A 12656-nucleotide genomic window follows, 5' to 3' on the forward strand; every position below is an offset into this window, starting at 1 on the left:
TGTCATTTTATTTCTCAGACTGCATTTTCCCCACCTTCAGTTAGTGTGAAAGATCCTTGAAGACTCTTAAAGTAATTTTTCCTCCCCATTCAAACTGCCCTAATTCAGACCTCCATCATATCCTGTGTGAACAATCATTAACCCTCCTAACTGGTTTGGCAATTAATGATAAAGTATGAGATCTTGTGGTGTCTTTGCCCTCAGTTTTTCCCAGTTCAATCCATATTCTACAAAGCTCCCCTTAGTCTTTCTAAAAAGAGTAATCTGCTCACATCATTTCCCTGCTAAAATCCTTACATGGCTCTCCACTGCCTATATAGACTATAAATATAAACTCAGTGGTGTGCCACAAAAAAGTCCTTTTAACAATCTGATCCTAGCCAACATACCTCGCCAGCCTATCTCACTCTACACCACTCCCACACACCTCCTATGCTCCAGGTGCAGTGGATGCTCACTGGAGAGAAGACAAACAGGTTTAACCTCATGTACCAACTCCAAATAATTGTTAATGGCTGCGTGAAGCACCCTGTTAAGAACTCAGAATCTGCTCATAAATTTAACAGCAAAAATGCAACAACTGATTAAGCAGTGTCTGCTTTTGGTATGAGGAAGTGGGTGTTGTTGCCAAAGTATATGCACTATTGTTCTTTGAATAGTTCTTCCACATTTTTTAACCTTTGTACTTAATGTTGATTCTGCCTAACACACCCTTCTCCTTTAATCCCTCTCCTCATCCTTAAAGACCTCCTGGAAAATAGTTCTTCTCTGTGAAACCTTCCTAACATCACCCCAAGCAAAGTAAGGCACTCTCTCTGGGGCTCACAGTTTTCTATGCATGTCTCTATTATTTTGGAATTACTGTACTGTAAGTGTTAGTGTATGCATCAGTGATCTTCTTGAAGGTATGGGTGCACTTTATTCCTCTTTGTAACTTCAACATCTAGTATAGTACACTTAGAAGGCACTCAAATAACGGTGAAATCAATAAATCAAATTGTGTAACAGGTGATTCCTCTAAAATGGTATTTTCAATAAAATCCAGGAAAACTTGGCCAAAGTGACTGTTAGTGGTGGCATTATACCTCTACCCATCACATCTATCCATGTATCTATCTGTCTATCTATCTAATCTTTATCTCTCAGAAATTCAAGATAGTAAGAGAATGTATGCTAGATAGGAGTTTGACTTCCATTGGCAGAGGAGAAATGAAGAAATAAAAGGGGAAAAGACAACAGACCCAATTTTTGTAAAAATGCATTACTATAGTTGCATGGTATTTGAAACAGCTAAAAACTCCAAATAACTGATATGTCCATTAACGGCAAAATCAATTTTCCTATTTTCAAACAAGAGTTTTCATATAGCAAACTAATGTTACATGCAGTGGAAAGCAATGTATCTCAAACATAATGCTGAGCTGAAGAAACCAGACATAAAAAACACATAATGTAAGGCTCCACACATAGAAGTTCACAAACAGAGAGTTCCAGCCACGATGAAGGTATAGGTAGAAACCCTTTGCTTCCTCACACAACCAAAAGAAGGATAACAGCCAATCTAAAAACAATAAACAACCAGAAGTGCCAGAAAACCAAACTTCATGGAACTCCAAAAACCAAGGAGTTAAACATTTACCCAGACCAGTAGGAGGAGGTGGAGACAGGCAGCCTAGGGGAAAGGATGTGCAGCAAGGTGGCTGACCATGAGCGCAAGGCAGCAGAGCTGGCTGAAAGGGAAACTAAAGACCCAAAGCTAACAGTAAACTACTGTGGGGATTGCAATGGCAGGAGAAACTCCCAGTATCAGAGGAGAGAGCTCTTTGGAAAGAACTGAGCAAGGGAGCAAGCGAGCCACATTGTTTCCTCTCTGACCCCTCCCCAACAGACAGCACCAAAATGCAGCAATGAGGGTTGACTCGGAGTGAATACTTAAGGCCCTGCCCATTTACAACATAACAGGTACACCAAGACAAAGAAATATGGCCTAAATGAAAGAACAGATCAAAACTCCAGAAAAAGAGCTAAGCGATGAGCAGATAGCCAGCCTATCTGGTGCAGAGTTCAAAACACTGGTAATCATCAGCACGCTCACAGAACTGATTGAGTTTGGTTGCAAAATGAAGGCTACCCAAAGTGAAATAAAGGAAAATATACAGGGAACCAACAGTGAAGGGAAGGAAATCAAGATTCAAATCAACAATTTGGAACAAAGGGAAGAAATAAACATCCAAATAAAACAGAATGAAGAAATAAGAATTCAAAAAAATGAAAAGAGGCTTAGGAACCTCTGGGACAACTTTAAGCACTCTAACATCAATTTCATAGGGGTGCCAGAAGGAGAACAAAAGCAAGAAGTTGAAAAGTTATTTGAACAAATAATGAAGGAAAACTTCCTCAATCTAGCAAAGGAAACAGAATTCCAGGAAGTCCAGGAAGCCCAGAGAGTCCCAAAGAAATTGGACCCAAAGAGCAACAAACCAAGGCACATCATCATTAAGTTACCCAAGATTGAAGATAAAGAGAGAATCTTAAATGCAGCAAGAGGAAAGGAGACAGTTACCTACAAAGGAGTGCCCATAACACAATCAGCTGATTTCTCAAAAGCAACCTTGCAGGCAAGAAGAGGCTGCAAAGAAGTATTTGAAGTCATGAAAAGCAAGGACCTACATCCAAGATGACTCTATCCAGCAAAGCTATCATTTAGAATGGAAGGGCAGATAAAGTGCTTCTCAGATAAGGTGAGGTTAAAGGAGTTCATCACCACTAAGCCCTTATTATATGAAATGTTAAAGGGACTTGTCCTAGGAATAGAAAAAGATAAAAAACCATGAACAGTAAAATGACAACAAACTCAGAACTATCAACAACTGAATTTAAAAAAATGAAAACAAAACTAAGCAAGCAACTGGAACAGGAACAGAATCAGAGAGACAGACATCACATGGAAGGTTTTCAGTGCAGAGGGAGAGGGGAAGAAGGGGGGGAAAGTACAAGGAATAAGAAGCATAATTGGTCGGCACAAAATAGAGGGGGAGAGGTTAAGAATGGTATAGGAAACAGAGAAGTCAAAGAACTTATATGTACAACCCATGGACAAGGACTAAGGGATTGGGGAATGCTGGAGGGTTTGGGGAAGCAAGCAGAGGGGAATAAAGGAAGAAAAACTGGGAAAACTGTAATAGCATAATCTATAAAATAAACTTTAAAAAAAAGTAAGTTCGCAAACTAGTAAGCCCAACCTATGCTGACAAAAACTAAGACAATGATTATATGTACAAGTTCTGGGCTACTTGTAATATTCTTTTATTCTTAATCAGGTTGGTGCTTACTTAATTGATTATGTCACTGATTTGTGCACTTTTCTGTATGTATGCTGAACCTCAAAAAAAAGAAAAAAGAAAAATTTGTGGGAAAAACCCAAGAAAATCATTTTTGAGAAGGAAATGTCAAAAAAGTTAGATTTTTAGACAGAAGAAAAATGGTCAGTGGTTTAATTATCTTCAAATACACACACACACACACACACACCATGCACCAAAGTCTTTCAGAGATCCTGACCAACTCTTCATTACCAGCCTATCATCACTAAAACAAAAAATATCTGTTGAACTCTCCTGCAACTGGATGAAATATGCTGCAATTGTATAGAAATTTGGTGTGATATTTCCTTAATGTATTTTCTTTGTATAATGAGGGTCAGGCAAACAGCAAGAGGGTGTCATGAACTATCCTTTGATATATTAAAAAGTCATTAGAATGCCAGTTAGACATTGATCTAAAAACAGCAAACAATGGACCAGATAAGTGCAATAAATTCAATGCAGAAAAAAATCTAACCCTTGCTGTTTTACTACCACTCAAAAGTAACTGTACAGAAGTTAGAAACAGGCAAAACATCACCACTTTTCCCCATTAATTTACACTGCTTTATATACATCAGTATTTTTCTGATTCCTAAAGTAATCATGATGCTATGAAATGGTCTGAAATACTTAGCCAAGACCAAAAATCATTTGCCCAATAATACTTGATTTTCATCTCTTTTGTTTGTTTGGTCAAAACATTTTATGAGCATATCACAAATAGTATATTTTATCCACATGTTCCACTTCAGAGAAGTAATGAAAAGGCATGTTTACAAAATGGGGAACTATTTCAAATGTGGTTGACTGCCAACACTCTGAATGGTTTAGGGACATCTGTAGCCCAAAATATCCATAACTACCTGCAAGAGGAAGGCCAATGATTGCAAGATTTGTCTCAAACCAGTTCTTGACAATCCATCTAACTCGGTCAACCAGTACTAGACTCCGGGCCACATTCAATGACCTCCCCTCAGCTCCAGTATATCTAAGTTGATATCCCAATATAGGCTCCTTTGGCTTTAGTTCCCAGGTCTGTCTCCCTTCTGATAAACACCTTATATAGACTGTTCTCTCTGAACCTCCCCATTCAACTTTGCTCTATGATACTCAACAAGTAACTGTTGAACATATGAATAAATGTAAAAGCAAGATACCAGAAAGAGACACTCCCCAAATCTAACAAAGTTTAAACACCAAAAATAACTAAGCCCTTTAACATTTCTTCTTCAATATTAAAAACAAAAAAACTCCAGTAGCAACAAGCATACCCTGTGCTGACCTTCTTGGAAAGATGTCTGATTCTAGGGCTGGTGCAGAAAATATGCATGATTAGCCTTGAAGCATCCTGTATTCCAGAAAGCAAGGATGTGCTCAAAAACCCAAATAGATGGCTGCATGGCAAAGGGACAGAGCAGGACCCAAAGGCACTTCCAATGACCACAGCTAGAATAATGTGAGCAAAAAAATAAGTAATAATGTAATGAAAAACAACTGAAGTATAAAATATACGTGAGTCCAGACTGACATAAATAAATGACTAAGGAAATGGAGGAGAAGGGACAAATGTGCCAAATAATATTATGAAATTATTCATCCCTCCAGGAGGCCCCCTCCTTGAATGCAGGCTAGACTTAGTGACTCCTTTTCAAATAATAAATTATAGAAGGGTAAAAACAGTAACTCTTTAGTGGAGAAAACTGGCAAACACAGTTCACATCACCAGTGGTTTTGTGTGGATATCATGTGCTCCAATCCAATGTGATGAGAGGAGCCCTTCCCCTTCCTGGTATTTCTTCACTCAAATGCATAACATCAGTCTAGTCAAGAAAACGTCAGGCAAACATAAATGAAAGACAGTCTACAAAACTCCTGACCCGGTACTCCTCAAGACTGCCAAGATCATGGTAAACAAGGACAGTCTGAGAAACTGCCACAGACCAGAAGAGACTAAGGAGACATGACAACTAAATGCAATATGGCCCTGGCAGGGTGGCTCAGCTGAAAGTTGCAAGGTTTGATACCCAGTCATGGCACATACCTGGATTGCGGGTTTGATCCAAGATCGGAGGGCATCTGAGATGTAACTGATCAATGTTTCTCTCTCATGGTGATGTTTCTCTCTCTTTTTCCCCTATCCCTCCCTCTCTCTCTAAAATCAATAAAATATACACTCAGGTAGGATTAAAAACAATTAAATGCACTATTGTATCTTGGATGGGATTCTGGAACAGAAAAGGGAAAATAATTAAAGAAAACATTAAAAAAAAACTAGGGAAAGCCAAAAGAAGTCTGCAGTTTAATTAATAGCGATTAATAATAACTAAACTGCAGTTCAGTGCCAAGATTGTTTTCTCAGTTTTGACAAATGTACCCAAGTAGTGTAAGATGTTAACATCAGGGGAACTGGGTGAGAGATACACAGGAATTCTCTGCGTGTCTTTGCAACTTTTCTGTAAATCTAAAATTATCTCAAAATAAAGAGTTTATTTAAAAAAACCCACTACACCTGGCAACAGACAATATTTTCCTCATAGTTTTAAACAAATACCTGGGAGAAGATAGTTTCTTTTTTTCTACTTTGCCAACAGGAAGCAAATAAATATAATATGCCTTCAATGGTACTACTATAAAAGTGGAATGGAATCCATTGCCATTTTACAGAACCTATGATGCAGGAAAGTGATTCTGATTGTTTAAGTACAACTGGGAGAGTATGATTCATCACCTCTTATCAACATATTCCCTGGTATATCAATGATTTCTTTCTTCTAAAGTGGACTCAAAACTCTTAGTGAGGCTATTGGTTTCCCAACAGAATCCCAACTCACTTTAAGTACCAGTATCTGTACATGACTAAATTCTTTACATTTGTTTTCCTTTGCAGAAGGCAGAAATACAGATTAAAAATAACAAATGCATTATTCCAAAATTTCTCCCAAAAATGTCTGTTGGCCACTCCCATATAACCCAAGTGGAAGTATGTTGGAGAGTAAATTAAAGTTGAAAGTGACAGCAATTTGAACTAATTATGACTAAAACATCTTACTTTTGCAAATTACCACCTGAACATATTATTAGAGCCCCTCCCCAGAGCCTAGAAGAGAGGCCTGTGTAAATGAGTGGGCTTAAAGTTGAAGCTGCATTAGCTTCATGGTAGATTTACCACTGTGTTTGTTTTATTTGTTCTTCTTTTATGACTGGAACTAGGAATATTTATGTTTATATCAACCATGGAAATTTGAACACTGCTTGCACAAACTCAATGCATATTTTTAAAATTTAGTTAACCCATCATATTTGGACATGTTCAAATGGAGTAATTCCTACCTTTTTCTTTAATTGATAAGGCATTTCACCAACCCCCCAGTACTATCATTCACCCTCAACCTCTACCCTAAACGCACGCACATATACCTTAAGTATTCCTTTCATTTAATGATCAAGATGCACATACTTAATAAATATACCACATGAGAACAAAAAACTTAATGTTTTTAAACATGTTTCCACTACTTCAACCTTGTCCACAAATATTCTCTCTTTAAAATCAAGTAGTGTATTATTCCAAAACCATTTCTCCCAATTAGCATGGACCTGAGTAGCTTGACTGACCATACCCTCTTTTCAAATCCCAAACAAAACCAGAATGTTCCCTATACCAAGGGACCCCTTTCTTTATCAGTATGCATGCAGGCTTTCATTGTTCCTCCCAGGAAAACCTGTCACCAATCTTAAGATAACTTTAAACCAAGAAGTGATCATAATTTTTAGAATGTTCTTTACACATCTAAAGCTAAAGGTACATCAAAAATTTTAAAACTAAAATCTGAGAAAAGTTATTTTTATCAGATGGGTATTTAAGGCCTAAGAGGCTGCTGAGACCTGCAATGATTCTAAGCTCTAATACTACTGTTATTAATACAAATTCTTTGTGGCATCCCAGAAAAAAAATTCTAATCTTGTGAAGATCTGGAATACAACCTAAATTCCATTAATGACTACTTTCTGAAGAATGTGTGTATTAAACTATGTTCTAAATGCCAGTACACTGGTGACAAACAAGCAGGTTGTATTTCAAGAGTCTAAATGTCTTTAACTCATTCCTGATGATGTAAAAGTGTAAACTTCACTTTTGTGAAAACCTAAAAATAATAACCTTTTACCAAACAATAAGGATATATGACTAAGAGCACATAAACACTGGGGAATTAAAAATTTTAAGCAAAACTACCTCAGAAGAATCATAAGCCCTCTTGATTATAAGCAACAACATATCCTCCTGTCATCACAGAAACACTTCATAAAACATACTGCTGGTTGCAAAATCCTAATGCATAATTTAATTATTCTTATTCTTAAGATATCCCGTAGAGAAGTAACTTTTCCTTTTTCTTTATCTCCTTCAGACCTATATCACACTGCTTTCATGGCCATGTTAGTATAGGGCTCTACATTGAATTTGAAAGCTAAATAAAATTACTCATTCTTCATTGTTTTCTTCCAATATTGATCTCATTTCCATCCCTCCCACACCCTTCATCATTTTTCTATTTTTTCTTATAATGTATTTCTAATTTTTAAAATTCAAACTGAATATGGATATTCTGGATGTATAATAATGTTAAAAGTAAACAAGAACTAAAATCAATTACTACTACATTAACCCAAAACAAGCCTCAAAACTATTTGAGGTACTATTTCTTTCTGTGGGATGAAATGGAGTTACGCTGCTGATGGTCGTAAGAATCAATACTACTCATTTATTCAACTCAACAGCAGAGAGAGCAGCTGGCAGCTAGCTGAAATATTCACTGGCTAGAGGATTATGGAGAGGATCCAGTTTCTCCACACTGAACACAATCCTAAGCACCACCCATCACGTGTTTGCTAGACCAGTGGCTTACAACAGGGGATTATTTTGTCACCAGGCACATTTGGCCTTGTCTGAAGACTTTTTTATTGCTACAATTAGAAAGCGGGGGAATGGTTACTGGTATGTACCCAGTATATCAAACCGAGTGAGTAATTTTATTTAGTATTCAAATTCAATGTAGAATCCTATACTAACAGTGTGATATAGATAGAGACAAGTGATTTTTCTAAACATCCTGTGCAGGCACAGGACAGCCCCACAACAAAGAATTATTCAGACAAAAATGTCAATAGTGCCAAGGCTGAGAAATCTTGACCTAGTTATTTTTCCCAAACAGCTGGACCAGAAGCACAACGATGATATGAAAGGAACACAAGATTAGGGGAGGGCAGGAACTAAAACTTACTGAATACCTGCTACGTACCAAGCCATGTATTCGTCACTTTATATATATCATCTCCTGGAAATCTCTATCCCACGAAGAAAGTGATCTCATTTTACAGATGGTAAGTCTGAACTCAAGGTCATTCAGCTAGGAAAGGAAGGAATCATAATCCCAATGCAAACTAAATCTGTTTCATTTCACAATATTACAAAGTATAGAGGTTTAAAGACCTGGATTTGATTCAAAAAGGTAACAGTATGAATTTGAGCTCAATTTCCCTAAACCTCCATTTAGAAAATAGATTAGTATGTGAAAATATAAATGCTTTTGACTGCCAACAACATATAATCATGTTAAACACCTTACAATGAAAAAGAAAAGAATGAAGGTGTCACAATTACCATTTTTTCCTTAAAAACAGAATTTATGCAAGTGTGCACAGGCCAAATTAAACAGTATTTTTAAGAACCAGGTTCAAATGTTCAGAAGATATTATGCCTTCCATAGCCATGCAATACTCTGAAATCCTAGGAGAAAATAAACTGTCTAATACAAACAATATTTTTGTATGAATGTCTCAAAAACTTTAAATCAATCCACCCTAAAATGCTGAAGACTGTAACAACTTTGATCTGGCTCTTTCTGCAAATGGTAACAGAGGTCATGAGGCAAACTGAAGAGGAAGAGGATAGATTATGTGTCTATTATTGCTGGGGCAAAAAACAGCTCTACTTTTCTCCCCATAAAGATAGTATATTACATTGAAGTCAACATGTTTTCATTCATATTAATTATGCAAAAATTTTTTTTTCAACATAAGGTTCTGATTTAAAAAAAAAAAAAAACTTACCACCAGAATCCAAGTGTTTGACAACTAAACTACTAGTAAATCCACAAAAATAATTTAATCTCTTCAAGGATTAAGTTCAAGAGGAAATGTAAACGAAATCACCACTACCAATGCTACATCTAGGAGCAGGATGCATGCACACCACCGCCTTCCCCTTGAAACACTAGCTCTATTTTATAAAGTATCTTTCCATATCATATCAATACACTGTAAATAAATTATAATTGCATGTGTTCCACACTGACAAAGTCCAAGTCTCAAAGTAATAAACATACCAAATAAACTAAATGATGTTTAAAAATTTCAAAAGAATCATAAAGACTGACTTTAAGTAAATAAAATTTCTCTACCTAACATTAAAAATAGTAAGTGTTCTGGTGGAACTGAAAGAATTAACCACATAATCTTCAATCTTCCTTATTTAATCAACTTAGACAAGGATTTTCTTTATTTTTAAATGTTTTTATTCTTGTTTATTCTATTACATTTGTCCCAATTTTTTGCCCTTTGTCTTCATTAAATGTCATTTTACAGATTAGTTCTGAATTACTTTTCACCTTAAGTATTTTATTTTGACACTTCCCATCAACTTCCTAAAAGTGAGGATGGATTATTTTCTAATAGTTTTTAAGAGCTGCCTCTCAAAAGACTAAATTAAATAAAAACTGATAGCAGAAACCTATTATCAACCCCCTCCCCTCACCATCAATAAATATGTGAGTAACCCCGCCTATGTGTTGACATGTAGGTGATAATCTGGAAGAATTTACATTGGACAAGGACCTAAAGTCCATTTTATCTATTTATCTGATATCCTGACAACTTTCCACTTTACAAGCCTGTTTTTTCATCAAAACAAATTTCCCTACAGTTAACGTAACTTTCATATGCTATAAAAATCAGCATTCCCCCAAAAGAGCATAATTCTCAGGGCTCAGATTTCTTTATTTTCCCAAACCGAAAGAATATTGTTGCCAATTTTTCAAAAATACTATTAATTGACAACTCATTCCAAAAGGGTTATTTTTCCTGACATCAGAATTAACTATCCTTGACAAATTATAATGTGAGCCTTTTATAGCATCTACCACATCACAAACACAACCACAAGTAAGTAACTAAGCATTCACAGCTCATCAAAGGGATATCACGGCGCGGGCAGCAGTCCTTCGACAGTCTGTATGATCACCAGCACCCTCCGCAGGCCCGGAGCCTTGCAGGGGGACGGAGGCCCAAAAACGCCTAGACCTATTTGGTCAACCTCCTCACAGACCCTTTGTGCCGCTGCCGGCCCCCACCTCATTCTCTGACCTACGTGGGTCCCAGCTCCGCCATAGCGTAAGCACTGCCCTCCCCCCGTGGGCTCCAGGCTTGGGTCTCTCGCAGGAGGTGGGAGGAAGGGGAGCCTGGGCGGGAGGGCCTGGAGCAAGTGGAGGGCGGGGAGGAGAAATGGGCCTCAGTGGAGGTCCTCCGGCGGGAGTTGGGAGATTTGGGGGAGGGCAGGGCCCAGGAACCCTGCGGAGGAAAATGAAACTGAGGCAGGGGTCCTCCCTAGGAGATAGGGGTTCTCGGCGGAAGTGCAGGGTCCCGGGACTGTGAGGGGAATAAAAGACGGGGGCAGTGGTCCAGAAGACGCAGGTTGGCAGCCTCACCCGCAGCGGGAGTCGGCTCCTCGGCGTTGCCGGTGACCGGCGCCAGAGTGACGGCGCCATCCCTCCAGATGCGGATCTGAGCGGCCGAGCGTACACGGTTGCGAGGCTGGCTGCTGCTGGCGACAGCGGCGCGCAGGGAGCCACAGCACTGGTAGCACACAGCCCACGCCTGCTCTTCGTTGATCGGTTGGTTGTAGAGCAGCAGGATCTCCTCTAAGCTCAGCTCATCCTGCGAGGCCCCAGCCGCACCCGAGGCCTCCCCGGACACCGGGGGTCCCTCGAGGTCCACAGCCTCGGCCCGCAGCTCCCCGCCGCCCGCTTGGCCGGCCGGCTGAGCCATCCCGCTGGTCGGCGCTGCGCTCGCCTGCAGCGCCTGGTGCCGGCGTCTCTTCAGCTCCAGAACATCGTCTTAGCGCGCCGCCGCCAACGCCTCCCCGTCCCCAGAACAGCCCCGCCCCACACTGCCGTGTGCGCGCTGCCGCGGGCAACCAGGCGTGGAGCAAGGCGAGGTCGTTGTAGGAGGCTGTGGGTGAACGGAGGGCAGTGAGTGCGGCGGCTGTGCTGCCTAGGCTGCTGTTGCCAGTCCGTGCCACGGCGCTGGCTCTGCCCAGCACCCGCTTCGCGCTGTTTGCTGGGGTCCCGGAGCCTCTCCTCCATCAGTGCTCACCGTCAGTAGCTAAGGCGCACACTGTGTGGTTCTCCTGACGGCATTCGCCCCCAGTCACCACCCCAACAAGCGGGGAGGTCAGTGGCACTGAGTCCCCTCGGGGTTGGCGTGCTGAAAGTGTAGTTAAGAGTTCGAACCCAGCCTGGAATGAACTCCTAAGAAAATTAAGGTCTGTTAAATCGCCCGACCTTGGGCTACCCCAACCCTCCGGAGGACCAGCCCAGGGCTTCCTGCTGAGTGCCTGTCCCAAGCGCCTCCCTCAAGCTTTGGGGCAATTTTTTTCTGACAGCCAGTTCGGTACTGCCCAGGCCTCGCAGCGTCCTCATCCCTGTACCCTGCTCTTTTGGGGGAGTACCTATCACCACCGACAAACCATGTAATTTACTTTGGTGTCTTGCTCATTGAATACCTTCTTCTTCACTCACAACTTCATTGTAATCTTCATAAGGACAGGGCTTTTGTGTGTTTTGCTTACTGACTTCTTGGGATATAAGCATGTTATAAATAATTTGCAAACGTCAGTATCAGCCTCCTTCCAGATTCATTATGCAATGTTTGTACAACTCCTCACTAACATAACAACTGCAATGACCAGTCATGATAGGTCAGTTAACCCAGTCTGTTCATATGATGTGGAAGTGATACCACAGTGGTAAAATTGAACTGAGGGCAATTAGCCGTGGAATAAAATACTCCCCGGCCTTGCTGAACTTAATTGTACAATAAAACATACTTCTTAGGTAAAACAATCATTTGTTGATAAATGAGTTTAATTGGCAACAGTCCACTCTGAGGTTAATCCTGTGTGAGAACCTTACAGAGTTGAAAGCATCAACCAAGTAATTTATTCATCGTTGAGTA

The 12656-nt window shown here is 39.8% G+C and overlaps 1 protein-coding gene across 1 annotated transcript in view; it reads right to left on the reverse strand.

The window, feature by feature from the left end:
• SPIRE1 (spire type actin nucleation factor 1) overlaps positions 1–11624 on the reverse strand; it is a 303314-nt gene extending 291690 nt beyond the window's left edge. The window contains 1 exon segment of the mRNA XM_028524016.2: positions 11129–11624. Within this exon segment, the coding sequence (XP_028379817.1) occupies positions 11129–11468 (340 nt within the window). The 5' untranslated portion in view covers positions 11469–11624.
• Positions 11625–12656: the final 1032 nt, after the last annotated feature.

Source organism: Phyllostomus discolor, chromosome 9, assembly GCF_004126475.2.
Source record: "Phyllostomus discolor isolate MPI-MPIP mPhyDis1 chromosome 9, mPhyDis1.pri.v3, whole genome shotgun sequence".
Classification (NCBI taxonomy): Eukaryota; Metazoa; Chordata; class Mammalia; order Chiroptera; family Phyllostomidae; genus Phyllostomus; species Phyllostomus discolor.